This window comes from Onychomys torridus, chromosome 19, assembly GCF_903995425.1.
Source record: "Onychomys torridus chromosome 19, mOncTor1.1, whole genome shotgun sequence".
Classification (NCBI taxonomy): Eukaryota; Metazoa; Chordata; class Mammalia; order Rodentia; family Cricetidae; genus Onychomys; species Onychomys torridus.
Window position 1 is genome coordinate 63038755 of NC_050461.1, and position 12740 is coordinate 63051494.

General features: G+C 40.4%; 1 protein-coding gene across 2 annotated transcripts in view; it reads right to left on the reverse strand.

The window, feature by feature from the left end:
• LOC118570264 (zinc finger protein 431-like) overlaps positions 1-1437 on the reverse strand; it is a 31241-nt gene extending 29804 nt beyond the window's left edge. For both annotated transcript variants that reach the window (XM_036168662.1, XM_036168661.1), the window contains exon 1: positions 1318-1437. In XM_036168662.1, coding sequence (XP_036024555.1) covers positions 1318-1320 — 3 coding nt within the window. In that variant the 5' untranslated portion in view covers positions 1321-1437. The remainder of the gene's footprint in view (positions 1-1317) is intronic.
• Between the last annotated feature and the right edge of the window lie 11303 nt (positions 1438-12740).

Genomic DNA, 12740 nt, shown 5'->3' on the forward strand with positions numbered 1-12740 from the left:
CCATTAATTAAGAGATGAATCTAACTTTCTCATAGGCACATGTTGGCTGCTGACATTAGTAACCAGGCACACAAGAAAACTTACAGTTGAATGGAATGCTTCTTGCTCGTTTTTTTTTTTGTTTTTTTTTTTTTTTGGTAACTTAACTGTGTCAAGCAGGATTGAACATATCTGCATTGGAGTTCCCTAATTGGAAATTCAATATTCTTTGGCTCAAGTTAACAATCACAAACTGTATCCCACTAATCTGGTGTTCATTCACATGACATTGATTAAAAGATGCTGGGAAATGATAAAATCACTCCTCCTCCCACAATCAGGACTTTTTCATAACGGTGATCCAGCAGTTGATTGCCTGCCCTGTTTCCCCTGCAGTGCACAACATAAACGATTCCTCCTAGTCTGATCTGAAGGCAGAAGCCTAGTTCCACATGCAAATCCTTTTCCTGTGACTGCAATGGAGAGTGATTATATGACTTAAATGGGCAATTTTAAAACTCTGAGGTGGTACAGTCGTTTAACTTAAGAATGTTGAAAGTGTAACATAGGCTGTTTTATTTGAGTAACTTACATATTTGTTTACCTAACCACCTGTAAGTTTGTAGTTTGAGCACAATTTATTAATAGACTTGTAATGTTTCACCTAATCACTTATAAGAATATATTTTGAGCACATAAATTCCTGGGCCTATCTGACCCCACCTCCTCTATTCACTCCCCTTTTGGGTTACAAATGACACTGGCTAGAGAGCTTTGGAAGCTTAAGTCTCCTAAGAACTGGTATGACCTTGTATCAATTCTACTTCCATCAACTCTACTTTTCCACTTCATAGTTTAGCAGTGGAGTGCCACTTTGCAAAGGAGATACTGTTTAAAAGCTTTACAGAATTAACCCCCGATGGATTCTAAAACTAAATGTGGAAAGTTCTAAGAGCAGTACTTCTGAAAGGTACGAGAGGGCCCAGGGCTTTCTGAGTTCGGCAAATCTGTATTCCATAGCAACAACAACATAAGCACTAAGGATGCTGGCATTTCACAGTGATGTCTATACCAAGGTTATTTCAAAGCACAGCCCCACTCCCAGTGCTCTGCACAGATGCAGCCGGCAGAGTGGAGTTACAGAGGCTACCAGCTGGCCCAGGAATTGCAAAGACCACGAAGGACCATGCAGAACCACACCACGTAGTACCAGGCAAGAACATGCGGAACTCTGCATCTGGCCCCTGGCTCACACCCAGCCAAGGCAGAACCCTCCACACTGGCTCCCATGGCTCAACTGGCTGTTCCTCCCAGTCTGGGGATAGGCCCGTAGCTTACCATGTTGTGGTTTTCCAGTTTGCCCAAGCTTCCTGCTCAGCTCCCCGCAACAGCACTCGCAGCACAGCACACAGAAACACTGGCGCCAGCTTCGCTTCAAAGCCGAGCCTGAAGCTGGTAACCGGAAGGACTGAAGCTGGTAACAGGAAGGACCCAGCACAAGTTCTGACTGGCAGGTCGCTTGGAGGGCCTGATTGGCTAGTGAGGCCTGAGTGACAAGAGCACCTCCCACAGGGTTACACCGAGCTTAAAGACACAGCACAGTGATTCCTGACCCCGCTTTCCACCCCAGCCCCAGATCTTTTTTGAACCAGCAGAGAGGTGCATTTTAACAGCACCTGCCCCTGGCTCTAACAGCAGACCCTGCTCTCTTCCTGCCCTCCATAGGACCTTCCTGTTCATCCTCCTAGACACAGTGTGGCTAGGTAGCTTTTACAGCACACTATACTATGTGGAGTGGAGTGATTCCCTCTTACAGAGATGGATGGTTACCCGTAATATTAACAACTTAAGAGAGATTTAAGCACACAAAAGGAGATGTTTGTTAGGTGGCTTCATGCTGATGTCAGGTGAATTGAATGTACTTTATAACCCGCTTGTCACAGGGACTTCAGACAACCAGGAAAGAAAAGCAGGAACTAGATCACAAACAAGATAATAGGTCTTTCTCCCATTAGAAAGGTGGATGATGGCTCCATTGCCTAAGGAGTTTTATTCCTGAAATTCAGAGCAAAGTGTTGGCAATAAATAATAATAAAGAGGAGTCTTCATGGAAAGTTGAATACTTAGTGAGTAATGGAGCTAGGAAGAATGCGTTTATGAGCACCATTGTTAGCCAGCACATATTCCTCAGTGGGCAAATTAAAAAGAAAACACAACTATATTATTCAAGTTTCGCTACATGAACAGGATTGGTAGAATGAATCTCTCCATGTATGTACACAGTTGATTTAATAGACTGTCTTACAAGCTGTGGATCTGGTAGTTGAACAATGGCTCCCTACCAATAGAAATTTGAAGAGTCCAATAGTTGTTCAGTTCATGAGGCTAGATATTTCAGTTGGTCTTCAGTATACACCAAAATACCAAGGAAGTGGGTTCTAATGCTGGTAAAGGAATTAACTTGGTAGCCAGTGCTAGGGCAAGGAGGCAAAGAGAGAGAGAGAGAGAACTTCCTCTTTCAATATACTTTATATATGTAGTCTGCCACCAAAGGTGGAATCTAGATTAAATGTGTATCTTAAACTTCCTTTGATTTTTTTTGCATGTTCTCAAGATAGGGTTTATCTGTGTAGCCATGGAACTCACTCTGTAGACAAGGCCAGCCTCAAACTCAGGAAAATCCAACTGTTTCTGCCTCCTGAGTGCTTGGGTTAAAGGTGTACAAAGTCACCAAGCAGCTGAAGGTGGATTTCACCTCAAATGATCAGGATTAATGATGGGTCTTTAATTTCAAAACATTTTTTAAAAAAATCCCTCACAGGTACACCCATCTCTTTGGGTTTTGTTTAATTCTAGAAGTAGTCAGTTTGACTACCAAGAATAGCCATTATAACAGCCAAGAAAGAAGAAATGAGAAAATTTTCTTACCTGCAGGAGTCAGGGAAAACATGCTTTTCCTAAACAAAGGAAGTATGTGGATTTTACTTAGAAAGTTTGGGCATGTTCATGTAGAATTCTCCGTATTCCTAAACAGACAAGTAAACAAATTCCCTTCTGAACATGATCACAATATAAAAGCAGAGACATTTAGGGGTATTCTTACTGCAATGTCATGCTGAAACATATATATATATATATATATATATATATATATATATATATATATATATATTTATATATATTATAAAATGATAGAAAGAAATGCCTCTGGCATGCTCATCTTGTACCACAAGGTCTTAGCTGAAAAATCACTAAAGGACACAGTGAAAAAATATTGCTTTGGAGCCTATGCAACCTGTCAATCTTGATGTCCAATCTAAAAGATATCTGAACCAATTCCATTCTCACAGATAGAAAAGATAGAGAACACAAATGCAAAAAAGTTCAAGGAAATGTCACTTAACAATACTGTATACTCTGCTTTTAGATGAATGGTTACAGTGAGCTATATTAACCTCAGAATGAAGCTGCTTTTACCTCTGAATAGACTGGCTCAGTGAAAGGCCACAGCTCCTTCCATGCAAGACCATAGGGATGTCATTTTAACTAACCCTGGCTGTTATCTGTCTCAGGACTGACATCACCATAAAAAATTCCATTCTTCCCTTTTTCTAACTTTTAAAAGAAATTAAATTATATGGGTGTTTTACATGCACGTGTTAGTACACAGTACTTATAGATGCCAGAAGAAGACTGGAGATGCCTGGGACTGGAGTTACAGCAAATTGTTAACTACTATGGCAATTCTAGAAATGGAACCTGGGTCCACTGTAAGAACAGCCAGTGCTCTTAATTGCTGAGCCATCTCACTAGCCCATCTTTTTATTTAAATTTTACTTCCATAAATTATTAATTAAAAGATATTACATCCATTTCCCCTTTTATCTCTTCATTCACTCTCTTCCAAAATCCCTTCTAAATTCTTCCTTGTTAAGTGTGGGTGAATTGTTATGCCCAGATCATGGGAACCCCCAAAGGACCACCATGAAGACTGAACCCTGCATGTAAAAGCAAAGAGCCTTTTTTTTTTTTCAGGCTCTGGGGCTTGGTCCCTCTGTCTGTCTAATGCAGCGGTGAGAGCAGAGAGCCCTGAGGTCAACTGGGATGGGTTGTTTTTTTTTTTTAATCATAACAGAGGTTGGGGTCAGGGGATTTCCAGGGTTTAAGACCCCGACTGTCTGACAACTGTCTAGGGGTGCTTGGTAAGAAGGGGAAATAGGTGTGTACTCTGGCCACCTTATCTAATGGCTGGAATGTTTCAGCTGTTAGGTATTTCCCCATCCCTGTGTGGTGTTAGCTATAACTTTTTCTTGACACAGCTTCTGTGACAGGCCCAGATATAGCTTCTGTGACAGGCTTACTGGTAGGCATCACCTGGATCCATAAACTGACACCATTCAGGGATCCACCCAAGGATGGGCCTGCAACTAAGGGAAAGTATCTGACATTCCAAACTTTTCAACCATTACATAAGAAAGATAAAATCAAGATCACCAAATGTCTGTGTGAGGTGTCAGGTCCCCTAGAACTGTAGCTACAGATAGTGGTGAGCCACCATGAGGGTGCTAAAAAATTAATCCACATCTTCTGGAAGGACAGTCAGTGTTTGTAACCACTGAGCCATCTTCCCAGCTCTGTCATTCAGTCGGTTAACTCTAATTTTAAATGATGGCTTTAGAACTGGAGACAGATTTTACTTCTCTCTCCTTGGTGATTGGAATATTTCCCTTTTAAGCATCATTTTACTTAATATTTCAATTTTAATAGATTAAAGAATGAATGCCTATTAGATTAAATTAACAAATAACTTTCCACTAAGTAGCAAGTGCCTATCAACTTGATAAAAACAAATAACCTAATCTTACAATGTAGCTAAGGGCTCATGCTATTTTATAAATTTTTCATCAGAAATAACTTCTAACCCTATGCTTCACTGTTTTCCATATTCTTTAACTTTATACAATAGGAAAGGTATTTTCTGCAAATGTACATAAACTGATACTGAAGTATTTGCTAAGAGTGTTTGAGATGTGTAGTTAGAGTATAAATTAAAAATTAGAAATGAAAAGTATAGAAATTTAATTGACTGGGAATCCCTGCTTATTAGTCAGGGTTCTCTAGAGTCATAGAACTTATGGAATAAATCTCTCTATAAATCTATTTATCTATGTATTAAATATCTATCAATATCTGTGTGTACACATATGTGTGTGTATACACAGACACAGACACACACAGACACACAGACACACACACACATACATATGTATATATACAGTGGTATATGAGGGAGGATAAGAAGGTATGAGAAGGGAGTATGGGAATTTATTGGAGTGCCTAAAATGGCAAGGTATGAATGGAAAGTTGATGAATGTAGTACCTGCTCAGTCCCACTAGGATGGGTGTCTCAGCTATTTTTTTTTTGTTTGCTTTGTTTTATTTTGTTTGTTTTTGTTTTTCGAGACAGGGTTTCTCTGTGTAGCTTTGCGCCTTTCCTGGAACTCGCTTTGTAGACCAGGCTGGCCTCGAACTCACAGAGATCTGCCTGCCTCTGCCTCCCGAGTGCTGGGATTAAAGGCAAGCTATTTTTTTATATGCTGGAATCCCAAGGAAAGATGCTTCAATGCCAGGACAAGAATGCACGTACTGACAAGGCCAGTGAAAACAGAAAAAGACGTAATACATAACCTTCCGTTTTCCCTTCTCCTTTCAGCAGAAGGTGTGACCCAGATTAAAGGTGTTTCTTCCATCCACAACGTCTAGATTAAAGGTATATGTCATCTAGCCTCAAGATCTGGATCAAAGGCATGTTGTCTTCTTGCCTCAATGTCCAAATCACAATTGTGCCCTCCATTTCTGAATTATAGTTCATTCCTCTTGTATAATATTAGCAGGACCAGCCTTAACAGTATACATCCCAGGGGCTCAGGAGAGAGAACTACTAATGGTGAGGACTATTTTCGGGAAATAGAATCTCAGCACACCGAGCTCCATAGTCCACTTGCTTTAATTCCTCTGGCATAACATCCTATAGATACATACATACATACATACATACATACATACATACATACACACATACACACATACATACATACACACACATATACATATACATAGCTTCAGTTCTGTTCTCATGCCTAGTTCCTTTCTTGCCTGATTTCTCTCTACACTTATCTGCGTTCCCCCCTCTAGGTTTTACCTTAATTCCTTCATCTAGTTCTACCCCTCTTAGGTTCTCATCCATCTAGTTCTTTCCCATATTAGCTCCTTTCACATTTCCTTCTCTCTCATCTGTTTCTTCCTCATCTTATTCTTCCCCATCTAGCTCGTCCTCATCTTCCATCTTGTTCCTCTAGTGCTCTCTTCTAGCCCTTCAATTTAGTTCTTCCCCATCTCAGTTTGTTCCTCTCAAGTTCTTACCCTTCTAGATCTTCCATTCTCTTTTCTTTTCTCTGTCTCTCTGTGCCCTGGGAATCCTGGTATATATACACTTACAAGGAGTAATCCCTTGGCAGTCAAAGCCAGGCTTCCAGGGTTAAATGGAGGGGTGATAAGAATCACATAGAGGGGCAATATCCATTAATTATCATTTGCATCCCCAAAGGGAAGTGACCAATGGGGAAATGAATTAACTAAAGGCTAAATTCAGGTAATATCTTATGTGCTCAACTATAATCTTAAACATGATTGGTAGAAAATGTTAAGAATCTACAAGTTGCTAGGTCAAAGAAAGAAAACAAAACTGTCTTCTTTTTTCCTGTGGCTCCTATCTGTCCAAGCTATCTGCTGTTTTTCTGCAGGGTGGAGGAGAGTGTGCTCAGTCGCTAGGCAACCTGTGTACAGCTAGATGCTTCTGGTGATAGTTAAAGAGAGATCTGGAACTAGATAGAGGTAAGGTTTGGAAAAGGAGGAAGTAAAACTTAATTGGCACATCTTCCAGGTCTTCTCAAACAGGGAGTCTAGACACTTAAGTCTGTTCTTAGAGAATACAGAGGTATCTGGGGATGGACCTGGCTGGATGCTGCTAATAATAATAATTACAGGAGACTTGAACTGGGGTTCTGGCTGAGCATACCTGTCAGTACAGAAGGTTATCTAAATATCCCTAGAAGTGGTTAGGAAAGGAGTTAAAGGTCTATAAAGTTAGTAAGGCCGTAAGAAAGGAGGGTCTGAGATAAATTGTGTAAAGCTATTACTTAATGTCCACCTGACCTAGGTGGTGTCTCCTTGTGGAATTTATCTTAAATCAGGAGACTTGCATGTGGACTGTTATTACTGCTAGTCCTGGAAAGTGGCTAAGGGAGATATCTGATTGCAGAGAAAGCCTTTGCTGAGGCTGTTCTCCAAATACCTGGAATGTGTATGTCCAGAGAGTGATCAGTCCACAGTGTTAGCCCTTCTTAGGGAAAAGTCAATTGGGAAAACTATGAAGGCACACATGATTTTCATAACAAAAGACAGCTGATATATAACAAGCCAAGTACTACCTAAAGTTCCTTGGAATTTGACTTCCTCTGGAGAAATTCTTTGATCCCTCCAGGCAGTGACTTTGCCATAACCATCTGAGTTCTTATGATATATTCCTGCGGCCAACAGCACATTCTAGATATAGTCAAATTGACAACCAAGAATAGTGATCACAATCCACCCTTTGTCAACTTAACACACAATCATATCTCCTTATGTCATGATTAATTTCCAAATGAAAATCAATAACCAGGTCATAGTTATGCCTAAACCAAACATAACTATTCCACATAAAATTGCAAATGCATTATATATTTAGAATAGTGGCAATGTCCCATGAGGGATATCTTTCTAGTGTCTCAAACTTATATCTGATTTGAAATGATATTCTCTTAATTGATGTTGCAACATATGATAAAGAAATTGACCGAACATACAAATATCTGTACTAATGAATTATTAACAAAATGCAACAGACACAGTCATGTCAGTTATAATCCTCATTTCTGCAACTGGTCACATGGCCTTAGATGGTATTTAGAACTACATTCCTCTACTACACATTCTGTATTTCTTCTACCCTCTGAAAGCACTTCGGCAGGTCTTGGTTCTTTCCCTGAAGAAGTGACCCAAACCTTCATTCCTGATTGGTCTGTGCCCTTTGTCATCCTTCTTGGGTTAGATTGTTGTAGTGAAAGGACCAAACAAATGCCATAACAGGCTGCTCAGTCTTCTCTCAGAGATTAGGCCTCAATTTTAGTTTCCTGAGACTTGAGCAAGCAGTTTCTGGGAAGGCTATGAGGTAGTCCTTGCAGTAGCTCCCTTTCTGCACATACTCTGACTGTTCAAAGTTCAGCTAGTTGTGTACTGCCTGGGACTTCTCACCAACTAAGAGCTATGTGTGTGGGTCAATGTGAATGTGTGAGGCCAGCCAGCCTCCATGGCAGCTCAAGGACAGAGCCTGGGTCACTGAGTCAGTCCCCACAGTCAGTATGTGATAGGCTAGCCAGCCTCCAAGCAGCTCTAGGACACAGCCTTGGACTTGTCCAGGCCTGCCCAAAACTGATAACTATAACCCCCAACCAGTGCATTCAAAGGTTATACACCCTTTCAAAACCCCTCATTATGAGAGCTCAGATCTGCTGTCAGAGTATTGCACATGGACCAAGCCCAGGCTTCCTTGTTATCAATAAACCCTAGTGTGTTTTGAAATAAACCCCAGCTCTGTGGTGGTGGTCTTGCTTGGGGGCTCTTGCAATGTAGTCACAACAGTAGTTTCTCATTAACTTTAATCATGGGGCACAGTAGCAATAAGAGATGCCCTAAAGGATCCCCTGCATTTCAGAAATAGTCCTTTTTACCTCCATTGTGGAGAAGCAATCCAATTTCCATATGGTAATCTGGATATATCACCCTTCCTGATGATGTTATGCCTTTCTTAGTTTGTTGTTTTAAGGGCATCTGAATCCCAAAATGACCAGGGGGAAGTCTGAGTTTTCATTTCAATGGAACGTTTGTTGGGCCCCCTGACAGTAGAACACCTTCTTCTGAACCAAAACTTCTAGGCCAGCAAAACTTAGAGTTGCAGAAACAGACCAAGAAATATATCAAGCCACATAACTGTCTCCCATATTCAGAGGGTGTAGTTTGGTACCATGCAGGCTCCCCAGCTGTCAGTCTACTGTCCATGAGCTGCCACTAGCTTGTGTCATCTATCTCTGGTTTTTCCCATCATGATCCTGAACCCCTTTACTCCTATAAGCCTCCCTCTCTCTTCAACTAAATTCTATGATCTTAGCCAAGTGCTTGGTTGTGGGTCTCTGCATCTGCTTCAATCAGTCAAAGGATGTAGATGCTATGATGACAATTAGGGTAGACACCAATTTGAGGGCAGGGGAAGGCTATTTCAAGCACCCTCTCCACATTGCTATGAGTATTAGCTGGGGACAATCTTGTTATTTTATGGAGTTTTCTCTAGCTGCAGATTTCTTCCCATCCCCTTAGTGGTATGATCGGTCAAGCTCTATCATTGCTCTCTGTGTTTGAAGTTGAGGTGTGCTTCTTGTATGCAACAGAAGGACAGATCCTGGTTTCTCATCCATTCTGTTAGCAAGTATCTTTTTATAGTAGAAGTGAGTCCATTGGTAATTAAAGTAAATTAATAACCAGTGTTTGTTAATTTCTGTTATGTTTTTGGTGGTAGTATGTGTGTTTTCTTTCTTCAGGATTTGCTGGTATAAGGTTATCTATTGCCTGTGTTTTGATGGTTGTAGCTAACTTCCTTGGGTTGGAGTTTTCCTTCTAGTACTTTCTGTAGGGCTGGATTTGTGAACATGTAATATTTAAATCTGGTTCTGTCATGGAATATCTTGTTTTCTCCATCTGTGGTGATTGAAAGCTTTCCTGGTATAGTAGACTGTGCTGGAATCCATGATCTCTTAGGATCTGCAGAACAACTGTCCAGGACCTTCTGGCTTTCAGAGTTTCCATTGAAAAGTTGGGTGTAATACTGATAGGTCTGCCTTTGTATGTTACTTGGGTTTTTTTTTTTTTTTTCTGAGACAGGGTTTCTCTGTAGCTTTGGAGGCTGTCCTGGAACTTGCTTTGTAGACCAGGCTGTCCTCGAACTCACACAGATCCACCTGCCTCTGCCTTCCGAGTGCTGGGATTAGAGTCTTGTGCCACCACTGGCTGTTACTTGGTCTTTTTCCTTTGCTGCTCTTAATATTCTTTCTTTATTCTGTATGTCTAGTGTTTTGACTATTATGTGGTGAGGTGATTTTTTTTTTTGGTGTAGTCCAGTCTATTTGGTGTTCTGTATGATTCTTCTTCCTTCATAGTCATGTCTTTCTTTAAGTCTTATATGATTTTGTTGAATATATTTTCTGTGCCTCTGAGCTAGAATTCTGCTCCTTTTTCTATCCTTACTATTTTTAGGTTTGGTCTTTTCATGGTGTCTCAAACTTCCTGGTTGTTTTTTTGTTAAAAATTTGGTGGATTTAACATTTTCTTTCACTGATGAATCTATTTCTTCTATTATATCCTCAATGCCTAAGATTCCATTTCTTGTATTCTGTTAGTTAGCTTGCCTCTGTAGTTTCTGTTTGTTTACTCAGATTTTCCTTCAGTCACTGGATGATAGTTCTATCATGATAGTTAGGGAAACAAGCTAGATGCCCTTCGACTGAAGAATGGAAAAATAAAATGTGGTACATATACACAATGGAGTTCTACTCAGCAGAGAAAAAACAATGACATCATGAGGTTTGCAGGAAAATGGATGGAACTAGAAAAAAATCATCCTGAGTGAGGCAACCCAGACTCAGAAAGACACCATGGTATGTATTCACTCATAAGTGGATACTAGATGTAAAGCAAAGGATAACCAGACTGCAACTCACAACTCCATGGAGGCTACCTAGTGAAGAGGACCCTAAGAAAGACACAGGGATCACCCAATGACAAAGAAATGGATGAGATCTACATGAGCAAACTGGACGTAGGGTGGGGGGAGTAATGGAAGGCAATAAATGAAGACCCTACATTTTATCCTAGCACTCACCAGGCAGAGATACATATGAACCTCTGTGAGTTCAAAGTCACCCTGGAATATATGATATAGATTCAGTCTAGGAGAGAAACAGAGACTGGCAGTAGTGGTACACACCTTTAATCCCAGTACTTGGGAAGCAAACACACCCTTAATGCTTGGCAAAGAAAGGGATATAAGGTATGATGAGACAGAAAATAAAAACTTTCTGGGCTGGAGATGTGTGTGTGTGTGTGTGTGTGTGTGTGTGTGTGTGTGTGTATACATATAAAATCATCTAAAACAATTATAATTAATAAGAAAAATACATTGTTTTCCTTAATTCTTGAACAAATGGGAGTCCTAAAAAGAAAATTCTTTCCAGATATTCCAGTCAAATGGATTTAAAAAGCAGGCTGGTGTAGCTATCATAATACTGAAAAAAGAATGGACTTGTAATTATTATTTTTTGGAGGGGAGAGAAAAGGATTTATTCGTCTTCACAGGTTGTAGTCTGTCATCAAGGGAAGACAGGGCAGGAAGTGAAGCAGAGACCATGGAGGAATTCCACTGGCTTGCTTCCCAGTTGATTAATTCTTACCAGCCTGCTCAGTTGACTTTCTTATACACCCAGAACCACCTGCCCAGAGGTGGCCCCACCTGCAGTGAGCCCTATAGGCCAGTGTGATGGAGGCTCCTCTTTTCAGATGTCCTGACACAAAAAAGTTGACAGCAAAACTAAGCAGACACCTACTGAGCCCTGTCTCTCCGCCCTTAAGATTAATTTTGCAATGGAAAACACAGACTTCTTGTAAAGCTGAGTGTGGTGGTACACACTTATCATTCTAATACTCAAGTGGCTAAAACAGGGAGATGGCCAGGAGTTCAGGGTCAGCCTGGCCTACATAGTGCAACCCTGTTTTAAAAAAAAATACTGTACATACGGTAGTACTGAGAACCTCCTGAATGTTCCTTGTTTGTGGTCCATTTTTTTTTGCCTTGAATAACTTCCTCTTTCCCCTGTTTTTCCCCTCTTTCTGCCTGTTTACTATTTGTTTGTTTGTTTGTTTATTCATTTATTTGTTTGTTTATCTATTATCAGCTTGATACAGTATAAATTCTTATCCTAATTGTGAAATGTTTCATTGAGGCTTGCCCAGTAATTGAGTAAAACCAAAACTTATTATAAGCCACAGTCATCCTAGGGTCCCCTCGGCTATATACCCTCCTTGGTTCTGTGGGTTGCAGTCTGACTTTTCTTTGCTTTATACCTAGAATCCACTTATGAGTGAGTACATACCATGTTTGTCCTTCTGGGGTTGGTTTACCTCACTCAGGATGATATTTTCTAGTTCCATCCATTTGCCTGCAAATTTCATGCTGTCATTGTTTTTCTCTGCTGAGTAGTACTCCATTGTATACATGTATCACATTTTCTTAATCCATTCTTCAGTTGATAGGCATCTAGGTTGTTTCCAGGTTCAGGCTATTACAAATAGTGCTGCTATGAACATAGATGAGCATGTATCTTTGTGGTCTGATTGAGCATTCCTTGGGTATATGCCCAAGAGTGGTATGGCTGGTCTTGATTGATTCCCAATTTTTGCCATATTGATTTCCACAGTGCTTGTACAAGTTTGCATTCCCACCAACAGTGGAGGAGTGTTCCCTCTGCTCCACATCCTCTCCAACATTGACATTGGTGTAAGGTGGTATCTCAGAGTCATTTTGATTTGCATTTCTCTGATGATTAAGGATGTTG